Genomic DNA, 13,098 nt, shown 5'->3' on the forward strand with positions numbered 1-13,098 from the left:
TATAGATTATATCAAACTAACATTTCCTCTATTAGGTCTTCCTTCGGAGCAGCCGCCGCCTGGGGGGAGGCGCCTCCCTCCCTCCTCTCCCCGGGCTCCTTTTCCTCCTCTCTCGCCCGCTCACTCTCTCTCCCCTTCCCCTCCTCTCCTGATCGTGTACGTCTCTCCTCCTTCAATCCCTCTTCCATTTTTTCCTCTGTTTTATCGTTTTATCGTTCCTGCAGTTTCAGCCTCGTCGGTACTTTGGTATGGCAACTTCGGGCCTAACGGTGCGTAGTTCCATGGTGTTGCTATTCTGTTGGACCCCAACCGTTATGCAAAAGGCGATTGGGGGTGCAGTGGCATTGTACGGTGGTGGGTTCTCCATGCCCGGATGCCTCTTTGGCTCCGATCTGGATCTCTGTTTTCGTTTTGGAGTTTGGTGGTTGATGGATATGGCGGTGGGTTTGAACAGAGGAGGGCGGTGGGGCGGTGTGGGTTCGGTTCTGGTTCTGGTTCTGGTGATGTTGGTGGCGGGCGGTAGTGCGGTGGTGGGGTGGTGTCCCGTAGGTTTTTTTTTCTAACTTTGTTTTGCAGGTTTCCTCTTTTATTCAAAATGATCGGTGAAGATGGCGGTGGTTGATCGGTGGTGGTCTATTCCGGTGATGGTGAGGTGGATGTGGCTCCCATGGTTGAGTTGCTCTGGCTGTTTTGTGTGCCGAAGTTCGGTCAGCGGCCACTTCGAGTTCTCATCCAAACGCAGGGCCAGCAGTTCGTCATTTCTGGGTTATGTTGTTGTTGGTTTTCATAGAAGGCAGAGGTTTATTTTTGGGGGTTTGATGAATTTGGTGGTGACTGGTTTCACCTTTGCCTTGTCTGCTTTGATTTTCATTGTCGTAGGCTGGTTATCGCCGCTGGCTTGTACATCTGGGAGAGGCAGGCTTGGCTTAACTGCGAGACTAGTTTTCCGGTGGCTTGTGCGGCAGTGGAGATTGAAGTGGGTAGGGTTTGGGTGCTGGTTTGGTTGGGCCGATCTTTAGTTGGATAGGATTTAGATGTTTGGGCTTTCATTTGTTTTATTTTGGTGTAGGGATGAGTTGTAATGTTTTATTGTTGTGGATCCTTATAGACTTTTAGGTGTTATGGGCTTCAGATTTATCTTCCAACTTCTTGTTGGATCTCTTTCCCCTTTTCCCGTTTTTAATAAAATTCATCTTTTGCCGATAAAAAAAAAACAACAAAAAAAATATTAACCCTAGATACAGTGATTTATGATTTAGCACAATCCAATTAAAAAAAAGATTATAATGCTTTTATATTTATTTTTAGCTTTCATTAGTTATTTTTCTTATTCTGATCATTGTTCAATGTTTAATAATAAAATTAAAAGAGAAACAGTATGAGTCAACTTGCAAAAATACTAACCTGAGTTAAAAATTGGTTAATTTTTTCATTGAATTTTTTTAAAGTGGTGCACATGTGCATATGCAAATAACTATTGTGAGTCCTATGTAAAAATAATATACATATGAATGTACATTTTTTATATTTATTTGCATACATGGAGAATAACCACTCCACTTCATGGACATATAGAAGAGAGAGAGAGAGAGAGAGAGAGAGAAAAGTGGGCGCAGTGCAATCAATGAAGAGGAGAGAGAGATTGAAAAAGAAACAATAAAGTTTATCTCTTTTCCAGCACTATTTTCAGAAGCATTAATTGCAAATCTATTTTTTGAGAGGAAAAAAAAGAAGCCCCAATAATGCAAGGCACGCGAATCGAACGCGGGTGTTAAAAACTTAACTACACTCTTCTAGCCAACAAAATATATATAAAAATATATATTTACATAGATTTTTTTTTTCTTGGGTTGCCCTAGCCCAGGGTTGCCCAAACCTGGAGACTTGCTGCGGCTTACCCCAAGGCCGGCTCTGCCGCCACTAAATACTAGCTATGGTTAGCCGTGTCAACGAGTTGGTGCGATGGCGGGAATGTGGTGGTGCAGTAAGCTAGGGTACGCATAGCATATTGAGAGAGAGAGAGAGAGAGAGAGAGAGAGAGAGAGATATGTCAATACGAAACGCATAATCAAGATATTCATGTAATTTCATATGCTTATCAACTAAGTTTTCTTCAATACTTTGGAGCGAGCTGTAATTTGGGCATTTGTCAGGAGTGGTCAGTGTAATTTATTTCGTAACTATATCATATTGCTGGATCGGGGGGAGTCCTGTAGTGCAGACCCTGTAGTTCACCCTGCAATTTGCACGTATTCGAGCTGTCCATCTTGGTAATCAAGGGTTTAGATATTTTTGTTAAATCTTACTTGTAAAAATTTACTCTGACCGATAAGAATACTTTAACGAATCTGAACCATCGATAGCGAAAACAGACCGTCCAAATGATGCACTACACCCCTCTATAGTGCAATGGCAGGATCCTCGTTTCCTCCTCTGTCTGTCTTTAGAGTTCTTCGTAGAGTAAGCACAAATAAGATGATAAAAAAGCACAAGGAGCTGCAGGTTATACCTCTCCCAGAAAACCATCCGATCCAAAACCACTCGAGTGGTTTTGCAAGTCTTTTTCTGTTAATAAAAAAAGTCGCTTGTGTCAAGTTGTTGTACAAAACTATATTTGTTGTTCACATTGTTTGACAATGTCAAGGTGAGAAAAGTTAAACAAGTGTTTTCTACGCTTTGGGATGAGCCTTCCTCGTGACGGTTTTCGACTGGAGTAATAATATTATCAGTTATCGTTTGAAAAAAAAAAAAAAAGGGGGCTGTGTTTTCTAGGAGTATCCGTTACACAGATACTCGACGAGATAAAAAATTGTGAGGTGGGACCACTGGAGAGAAGAAGTGCTATCTAACAGTCTCAAGACAACCGACAGACAAGTGCCAACAAGCCAACAAAATGATGCTGTCCAACGAAGGATCGGAGAAAATCCAATTCCTTTGATAGATGTATATAGAGTACAAAAATAAACGTAATGGTGGGTGCAGTTCATATCTCTCTCACAATCCTACATCAACGCATTCATTTCATATTGATCAGAAAGGGACCTGACAGCAGGACTTTGAGCGTCACCCTATTTGCTATTCAATGTGGGATATTTTATTTCACAAGTTGAAGATAGTACCAATCTTTATTTTGACCTAGCAAAACGGGATTTGGTTACCAAACAAGGACTAAGGCTAATGACCCATTAGACAAACATCACCCAATTTCCGTGAATTGAAAGGAACAAACACTGAAACCATGAGTCATATATAAAACAGCAAAAGAAAGGAACTAAAATCAACACAATGACTACTTCATATCATACCCAAAACCTCCATAGAATATCCGAATATCCGAATAACCGATCAGCTAACAGGTCTGAATGTGTGGATATAAGAAGCTATACACAAAACAAATAGAGTATAGAATGCAAATGGTAACAAGAAACCAGTTGAATTCATAAGCCCTCACGTCCCCCTATCGAAACAAACATATGCTCAGATCAACTCAGAATGAGTTCAGGGGTACCGACGAGGGTATTTGTTCCACGAATTGTCTTCTCTGTTGTTCCTAAAGGCACAGCACCCGATCGAGTAAACGATGACTAGGAAGACCAAGAAAATGATGTTGACGATCGCCACCTTCTTCCAGTCGTGCTTGATGTTGTCCAGAACCCCAGCTTTGCATGATCCGCAGCTGAAGCAGAGGACAGACTCACTGTTCCACAGGCTGCAATCTGGATCAGTAAATGAAGAGTTGCTTTGGGTAGTCCAGTTGGTAGGGCTAATGTAGGCGAAACTGCAGTCGTTTGGGGGAATGCAGCAACCAGACTGTTGATGGGACGAGTATAAACACATTAGTAAAAGGAGAAACAAAAAATGAAGCAGAAAAAATATCAGAAGATGCCGAATAGTTGAGCACCATTCCACAAAATTTGTATATCTGCTAAAATCTACATGAACTCTAATGTTGATACTGAAAACAACTAAACTGCATGAAGCACAGAACCGATTTCAGATCGATAACTATGAATTATCCCGTACAAAAGCTTTCGTTCCATATTCAACCCAAACTTCAGACTGAATCAGGTGCCAGTACTATAAACAGAGATCAAACATACAGGTTTGGCAGCAGATTGAGGATGAAGAAAACAAATTTTCTCCTCAAAAAACGTACTCAAATGCCGAAACCAAAAACATATGCTCATTTTCAACCATTTTAAAGCACCATAAACACAATTGCAGAAGATTACAAGAAAGTAGCAACACCTAATGCGATGCACGCGATGCAATGTTAGGGGATTGGAGAGAAGAAGATTAAGGTGAAGCACTAGGAATCAAAGACGTGGGCTTTTCTCGTTCTGTGATTCACCCCAAGAAAATAAGAGCTTGGGGCATGGGCTACACCTCTATGATAGGTAGTTTAGAGAGAGAGAGACGGTCAGATCCAAGGCAATGTTTGACCTTAGTCACATAATCCTTAAAAATGTATTGCACTCTCGATGGTCGCTCTCACGGATTGTAGCAGTTTCGATGTGATTCAAAGATGTTTTCACAGCTCGCCCTTCCACTCACACACCCGCTCGCAAAATATTTGACTTAGGTTTTGACCCTAGAATTGAACTAATGGGCAATTGGGCAGTAAAATTGAATGAAAAAGGAGCACGCCAATTTGTATGCTAAAATTAGAGGATAGCCAAAAGACTTTCCTTGCTTTTGAATCCACCCATGATTTGTCAAACATAAAGCGTAAAGTGCACACCATATACTCAACGAGGACTCTAGTGATCATAATTGAAATTTTATAGAGGGTAAGACACAAAATAGAAAACCACCTTTTCTCAAAAGTCGAAATTGTGCTCAAAAGGCTTCTAACTTTTCAAAATGAATTCAAAAGCATTTGTGAAAACAATATATAATGACCTAATAAAACCATGAAAAGGTAAAACCCCCCAAATTCATGATAGAGAAGTTCCAATTTCCTTGATTAGAAAACATGAAACCCAGATGTATAAAGTCTCTGAAATTCAAAACCAGATGTATGATTAGCCTCAAGAGTCTTTGAAATTCAAACTCAAGATATAAGTAACAGCAATAACTCAATCACATGCATAAGCCAGATTTCCCATTTCATCAAGCCAATCCTTAATTAATGATTTGGTCAATGGAAACAGCAAACCCAAAATATAAAACATTTGGGATCCGTTTGGAACTTGTGGAGAAAATGATTAAGAAGACAAGTATGAGGAAAATATAGAAGAAAAGCTCAAAACTTGGTTTACTTATTTTTCTCACTCTTCCTTTCTCAACCACCTTTCTCAACCAAACAAGGGGAGGGAATTTTTTTTAATTTTCCTTTCATTTCCTTTCTTGTCCCTAGGTTACAATTAATCTGCAAAATCGGATTGAAAAGATACAGAATAAGGTAAAATCAAATGCATAAACCATTGATGTAGTGTCCCGGTACTTTGTACATCATACGTGATGTAAATGATGATTTCTTCTATTGATTGAAAAACAAATGCATAAACAAATTTTTGGCCCTGTGCTTGTGTCCATCAAGAGAGAGAGAGAGAGAGAGAGAGAGAGAGAGAGAGAGAGAGAGAGAGAGAGAGTTTCGGAAATCAGATCTGAAAAACACAGAAAACCCATTGACCCAGACCCAACAGCAGATCCAACAAACCCAAAAAACCCAATTGCCCAAATTGAAAAAAAAATTCCTAAAACCCACAAATATATATATATATGTAAAGGGATTGATATATACCTGAATGGGGGAAAGCTTCTTCTGAGAAAACTGATCCTCAGTGATATTATTACTTACCCCATCATCAACCAAGCTCTTACAAACCTTCCCATCAATCAAACAACTCCTTATCTTGTTCCAGTTCTTAGTACTATTCACCCTCTTCTGCAACCAGTTCGAGTAATCCCCGAGCTTGTACTGCTTATACCCTTTGCCCGACACCACCTCCCCGGCCCCCTTGTTGGTGACCGCGAACGCGAAGATGGTAAAGCAGAACAAAAGCACGATGAGGACGAACATGACGAGGAGGTAGAACCAGAGGAGCCAGGAGACGCGGCAGCAGGCGCCGACGAGGCCGGCGAGGGAGACGACCATGAGGAAGATGCCGAGGGCGATGACGGGGCCCTGGAGGAATTTCTCGCACTCGGTGGAGGACTGGCGGGAGAGCCAGATGCCGGCGCCGAGGATGGGGATGGAGAGGAGGAAGGTTATGAAGTTTAGGAGGCCGACTAGGTTGTTGCTGATTCGAACCATTTTTTGGTTCGGTGCGGTGCGGTGGGGTGTTGTTTTTTGGGTGATTGGGTTTGCTGGGTTTTGGAGTGTGGGAGGGAGAGAGAGAGAGAGAGAGAGAGAGAGGGGAATGATGGAGAGAGAGACTGATGGACTAATCGGCAGGGTCACATATACAGGGAGTGTGTATGAGGAGAGAGAGATGATGATGAGGATGATTGAGATTGGGTGAGGTGGGGACTGGGTACAGGCATCCAGCTTTTAGTAAAGAACGCTGCTACTTGCACAGCAGAGGCTGCACAGCAGCCGTGCACAGATCCGTTTTGCGCCCGTCTCGGGTCTCGCAAAGATAATCGGAGCCGCTCATTTTGTTCAAAATACTTCGTTTATGGTCCCTGTAAAAAATCAGCTCAATCCGATATCGGAAAGGGTGTTTACAAATCATCTAACTTTGCTTCAAAATTTATAATTGTGGATTTTTTCCATAATTGTGGATTTTTTCCGACCAATAATAATGATAAAAATCGTTCACATTTTTTATCGCTCTTTTGCATCTCTACTTGGATATGGAGTTTCTTCTGGGAAAGTTTGAAATTAAGGACACGCTAAGAGTTTAGTTTGACCCGGATTTGCACAAGTATAGGAATCTGCCTATGGTGTTTTCTTTTGTCTAATCTTGGAGTGGAAAATTACACTCTTATTCCCAATGGTTCAATTAATTACGAGTATTAGTCCTCGTAATTTATCAACTTAAACCATATACTTCGAGTTCTCTTCCATAGTATTCCCTCCATCGTCTTCGGCCAAAAAAACAAAATTCATCTCACATAAAATCTAGTAGTATTTAAGAGTCGTCATAATAAATTAAGTGCGCTGTCTATTCGCAACCCTTTATTTTCTCCTATAGCCCGTTAAAAATTTTCAATTATACTCGACAATTAGTTACTGAAATTGAGATATATTTTCAGCATCCAATTACCGAAATATAATATTTTTTCAACAGCTATTTACCGAAAATGAATGTTTGGCAGTTGTTTACAAAAAGTTAAACATATTTTCGACATGTAGTTACCGAAATATAATTTTGTTTTCAACAGCTATTTACCGAAATGTTATGTATGATTTTCAACAACTATTTATCGAAATGTAGTGGGCTATGGAAAAAAATAAAGGGCTGCCAATAACAGCGCCCTAAATTAAAGTGAAGGGAACAAAAATCATGATTCATCCCCAATCTTCTTCTTTAAGTATATTACTAACTGCATCCAAAGGTTATCATATTTTTTTTTATCCTATTTGTTAGTATTACACTATTGTTTATTGTTGTTTTGTATTTATGCTCTTTTACATGAAAAAGTTTACACAAGAAAGAATAATCTCGTAAACCTACGTTCAAATTGAAAGAATTAGGAATGCTGTTATAAGAAACGATAGAGGTGGCAATCCCAACCCATATTTTTCTAACCTGCCCAATCCTCCCAATTATAACCCAACCCAACCCGCCCATATTACATAATGAGTTGATATAGATTGAACCCATATTTACATGAGTTAGATCCCAAAAAATTTTCTATATCTTACAATCTATAATGTTTTTTTATAATTTTGAAAACTTTGTTTAAGAAAATAGATTAAGATCTATTAAATAAGATCCATATTGAATATGTAAAATACTATTATAGATTGTGAGATATAAACAATTTTTTGGGACGTCCCAAAAAGGAAACAGGCCAAACAAAGTGGGACAGAGGGGTATTTCATTATTGCAAATAATAAAAGAAGATTGGGCAAAACGTCAAACACGGCTCCTATTAACAATCCATACCGAGGGAAGACAGAGAAGAAGAAAAGAAGGGAGGGCAAAAAAGAAAGGGGAAAAAGAAGAAGAAGAAAACAGGTCGGGTCGGGTGAGTCTGGGTTTAGCTTAACCCATATTTGACCCGACTCATGTCAATCCGTTTACTATCTGACCCATATTTGACCCGTGATCCTTTTCAATCCGCGCCAAACCCAACCCAACCCGTCCATTTGCCACCTCTAAAAACGCGATTCGAAAAATCATAACCGCATGTAAATTCAAAGTGGAAAATACTTTCTTATCGATGCTATATTTTTCACTTTCAAATGGGTTCCATTTTACTTGTATCGAATACCTATGAAGTCAAAAGTATAATTTTTTGGATCAAAAAAGAATTTAAATCGGAGATGAAAGAACAAGGGTTAGATTGATGAAATTAAAAACTACGTGCGCCAAAAAGTAGTTTTTTTCCTGAAACTACAAGAACCAATGCGCCTTGACTTCAAATTTCCACGATTAGGTAATCATTTTTACTCGTTTTCTACTTCGCCCACGTGCCTTTTTGTAGGAGTTATAACGTGTACGCGGTGTCATGCGACAACGATGGGGTTCGTGGTCCTACGCCTCTGCGTGCCTATGACTTCTTTTTTCGTAACAGATCATTTTCTTTGATTGTTAGTTTTGAGATATTTTATTTTAGAAGTTGACAGTAATAGTGTGGTACCAGCTTAAAATCAATGGATGAACCTGTGCCTTCTGAAGATAATAATAAACTATGATATTGTGTGAATTTGGCGAATGAATGAATACGATCAGTACTCTTGAAGCACTGTCACATACTATTTATGGGGCTTACCATCACACATTTAATTACGTAGCGTTTAACACTCAGTCATGAACCCTGTGAGAATGTGTGGTAGTAGAGACTCTTAGAGCTCCACGAGGCAGTTAAAGACGGAGCTAGAATTTATGTGGAGAAGAGACCAAAATTTAGAACTTGTGATTCCTCATATCCATATATTTGTTGGATTTTAAAGTTTTCCTAACATCCTGATAAATAAATAAAAAGTTTTCCTAACATCTAGCTTAAAATTCAAGCATGAAATCTAAGGAACAATGTTCTACAAGAAAAAACATAATCACCTTCTATTCATACTATGTAAAACATGCATATAAACAAAAAAGATTAATAATTTTTCACCGCAAAACCACTTCTTATTTTCTCTCATAGTAAAGTTTAAAAGGGTTGATGTAGTACATTATAGAAATTTAATTTACATTTATACTATATAAAGAGTGATTTTAGCAAGGTTGGGAGGCCCGAGCCATCCCAACTTAATAACTACCTCCGATCATGATGGCGGTGGCGCTCTAATAGCAAGTAATAAATTTTTATTTTTTATTTTTTATGGAGAGGACGATGATAATGACGGAGGGGATAAATATAAAAAACGATTTTACTAAACGATAATATGCACATAATTTCAAACAAATTTGGATATCAACACATATCTCACTGATATTAATACGCTTTCATAAATATCAATACATTTTTTCTCGAATATCAATCGACATTATCCTTTTTATCTTACGTCCTTTAGACGGAGGTTAGAATATAATCCATATAAAAACAGTTTACGTAATTGTGTTGGACTTTGTGGATTTCGGAATATTTCGATATGGGGGAAATTTATGGTGTAATGTGGGGTTACGTTAACATTGTGAACGAGTTGACCGAGATAGAGTGGACTCCAAATCGGGCACCATCACCACCGCGTATCGTAAGCGTGTTTGCTTTATTTTCTATTGGGAAAGTGTACCGTATATGCGTGTTTAGGCGTGCCATGGTTAATGGTTTGTTAAACACGATATAGAACTGGTCAAAATCATAATTTCATCGTAATCAGAGATTAATTGATTTCATAATCACCATTAGCCATCTCATCCCAGCAGAGGCATAAAAGAAAACAAGAAAAAAAAAAAGGAAAATGCTAGATGCAAATAAAAAATACCTTTAAAAGACCCTTAAAAGATGACATCATCCCACGTGGGACTCATCCATCCACCCAACTCATTTGTTTCTTGTTCTCGGGCCAAGCTCCTCCCCTCAGAGTACTTCTTCTCTCTATCGATCTCTCGACAAGTATAGTTTGGGTAGGGCTGTAAACGAGTCGAATCAAGTCGAACCTTGTTAAATTTGGCTCGGGTACGATTCGAGCTTGAATAACTTGGCTCAAGTTCGACTCGTAAAACTTTTCAAAGCTCGAGTTCGACTTGTTTTGGCTCGTTAAAAATCATGCAAATCTAATAAAAATTCAAAAAAGACGAACAAAACAAAGAAATAGAAGTAATTTAAGTTTAGAAGAATTCAGCCTGAAAAAAATTGATATTTGCACTTCATTTGTGTTAAAGAGAAATCACTGTGAAGTGATAGCCTCTGCATACTCAATACTCTTGCCCTCACTTAAAGAAAAATCAGAGAATTTATTTTGGCCAAGGTTCTGAATACCGTACTGGTCAGGATATCAATTTTTATATTAGTACGGTATGTATTAGTACTAAATAAATACCGGGTACCATTTCAGATTTATGACAACTATCAATATATTATTACAGCTCAAAAAATTTCCTACTACCATGCAATTCTCATCATAAATTAAGGCCCATAAAAGAAAGTGCGACAACAAAATGGGGGGAAAAATGTAGTCCTAATGACTAATGAGGCCCATAAAAGAATAAGAGGCTCAATCCAAGCCCAAAGACACATTCTGCCATTACATATAACCATCAGGGCTAAATTTGTAACATCACAAATCCCACACTTCAGAGGGCCCGTTTGGAATTTGGATGCAGTGTTAAGAAGGGGTGTTAACAAGACCCCTGGGTTAAGCCTGGGCCCACTGCTTAACGCCTGGTTTGGGAACCATTTTCGGCTGGGTATTCACAATACCCTGTTCTTCTGTAACACCTGAGAGAGGAGTCTTCGAGGATCTTACCTACGGCTAGGGTTTGAGGTATCCATCGGTTATACCCCTAATCCCCTAAAAATTGGACAATTCTATCCTTATTTATCCCCCTTTTCCCACCCTCGGGCACCATTTCTATGGCACTCTTTTTCGGTTTGGTTGTTAAAAAAAAAAATTAAGTGTTCTAAATTTCAATCAGTTTGAACTAGTAGAAAGATTTTAATTTTCTGATCATTTTATCCTAAATGATCATAATTAAATTTTGACTCTAGGACTCTTATTGATTAGCCCTAAGAAAGTCATACAACCAAATATCTCTTAGGACTAACCAAAGAGAGCCCTAAAGGTCAAAAATTAATTATAATCCTTTGGAATAAAATGATCAAAGAAATAGTATCTTTGCACTGATTCAAACCAATTGAAAATTGGAACACTTAAATTTTCAACCTACATTTTATATATTAAAATATATGGTTAAAAAATTAAGTGCTCTAATTTTCAATGTGTTTAAACTGGTACAAAGATTCTATTTTTCTAATCATTTTATTCTAAAAGGTCATAATTAATTTTTAGCTCAAGGAGCTCTCATTAGTTAGCCCTAAAATATATTTGGTTCTATGACTTTCTTAGGGCTAATCAACGAGAGCCCTATAATCAAAATTTAATTATGACCCTTTAGAATTAGATGATCAGAAAAATAAAATCTTCCCACTTATTCAAATGGATTGAAAATTGGAAGACTTAATTTTTCAACCTACAGTTTATATATTAAAAAATATGGTTAAAAAATTAAGTGCTCTAATTTTTAAATCTGTTTGAACCAGTACAAAGATGCTATTATTCTGATCATTTTATCATAAAGGGTCATCATTAATTTTTGGCTCCAGGGCTCTCGTTAGTTAGCCCTAAAAGATATTTGGTTGTATGACTTTCTTAGGGCTAATCAACGAGAGCTTTATAGTCAAAATTTAATTATGACCATTTAGAATTAAATGATCAGAAAAATAAAATTTTTCCACCCATTCAAACGGATTAAAATTTGAAATACTTAATTTTTTTTGCTCAACACATATTTATTCTAATTAAGCTTGAAACGAACAAATTTTGTCATAAATAACTGTATATGGGCAAAAAGTCATTTAACAACTTTTTACATCAATTCTCTTCCTTATTAGAGCATCCGCAATGGGAATAATCAAATTCAATAACCAAAATGTGCCACGTCAGCATTTGATTATCCATTTAGTTCATAATCAAACTTAATAAACTTTACCTTCACATTGGTTATTTTTGCATTCCTATAAAAAAAACCCCCACAATACGCAATGCACCTATGTCCAATTGCAAACGAGTTTTAATCACGCACCCGACCACACCAAATTATTCGTCTCGATGAGACGATTATAATTTGGAGTGTTTTTTAGTTTTTTAGTTTTAAGTTTGGTTATTGAGTTTGATTATTGAGTTTTGGTTATTGGTAAAAGTTGTTAAGTTTGGTTATAGAATGGATGGAATTTGATTATTTGCTAAAAAACTTGTAAATTTGCTTATTACAATGTGAGGTATTTTTTTAGCATTATTGTTAAGTTTGCTTATCCATACCAATTTGCTTATTACAATGTGGATGCTCTTATACTTCCAATTAATCCTCCATCCAAACCAAGTACTATTTTATCTCCATTTTCTAATACCTCATTCAAATCAAGTACTATTTAATATCCTCTCCATAAATGTGGATCATCCCTTATTAACCAATACCCCTACTATCCAATCCACCATTCTTACATAATACCCCAAACTTAATCCCGCCTCCAAATGGGCTCTATAGGGTTTCACACTTTTTATCCTCCCATCGCCTCCCTCTGTCATCGCTTCCCATTCATCTCACCTGAGAATCAGAGATCGGGAAAAAAACAAAATGGTGGGTTCAACGCACGCTCCGCCCTGTTCCACTTTTCCTTTTTAAAAAATAAATATTTATTTTTAATTTTTAAATTCAAATATAATAAAAATAAAAAATAATTTTTTGAATTTTTTTATACTGTATAAAAGATTTAAATGAAATCTATCAAACAAGATTCATATTGCTAAAAAAATTA

At 37.5% G+C, this 13,098-nt stretch overlaps 1 protein-coding gene across 1 annotated transcript; it reads right to left on the reverse strand.

The window, feature by feature from the left end:
* Nucleotides 1–3,272: 3,272 nt before the first annotated feature.
* On the reverse strand, nucleotides 3,273–6,486 carry LOC131315647 (tetraspanin-8-like). The gene is made up of 2 exons (XM_058344831.1): nucleotides 5,747–6,486; nucleotides 3,273–3,810 (listed from the first exon to the last, which is right to left on the reverse strand). The coding sequence occupies exons 1-2, from the start codon at nucleotides 6,257–6,259 to the stop codon at nucleotides 3,499–3,501; spliced, it is 825 nt and encodes a 274-aa protein (XP_058200814.1). The 5' UTR covers nucleotides 6,260–6,486; the 3' UTR covers nucleotides 3,273–3,498.
* Nucleotides 6,487–13,098: the final 6,612 nt, after the last annotated feature.

This window comes from Rhododendron vialii, chromosome 1a (assembly GCF_030253575.1).
Source record: "Rhododendron vialii isolate Sample 1 chromosome 1a, ASM3025357v1".
Lineage (NCBI taxonomy): Eukaryota > Viridiplantae > Streptophyta > Magnoliopsida > Ericales > Ericaceae > Rhododendron > Rhododendron vialii.

Coding starts and splice junctions, on each gene's coding strand:
- LOC131315647 (XM_058344831.1), bottom strand. CDS start 6,259: ATGGTTCGAATCAGCAACAACCTAGTCGGCCTCCTAAACTTCATAACC. Junction 3,811..5,746: donor AGAAGCTTTCCCCCATTCAG/GTATATATCAAT, acceptor TCCCATCAACAG/TCTGGTTGCTGCATTCCCCC.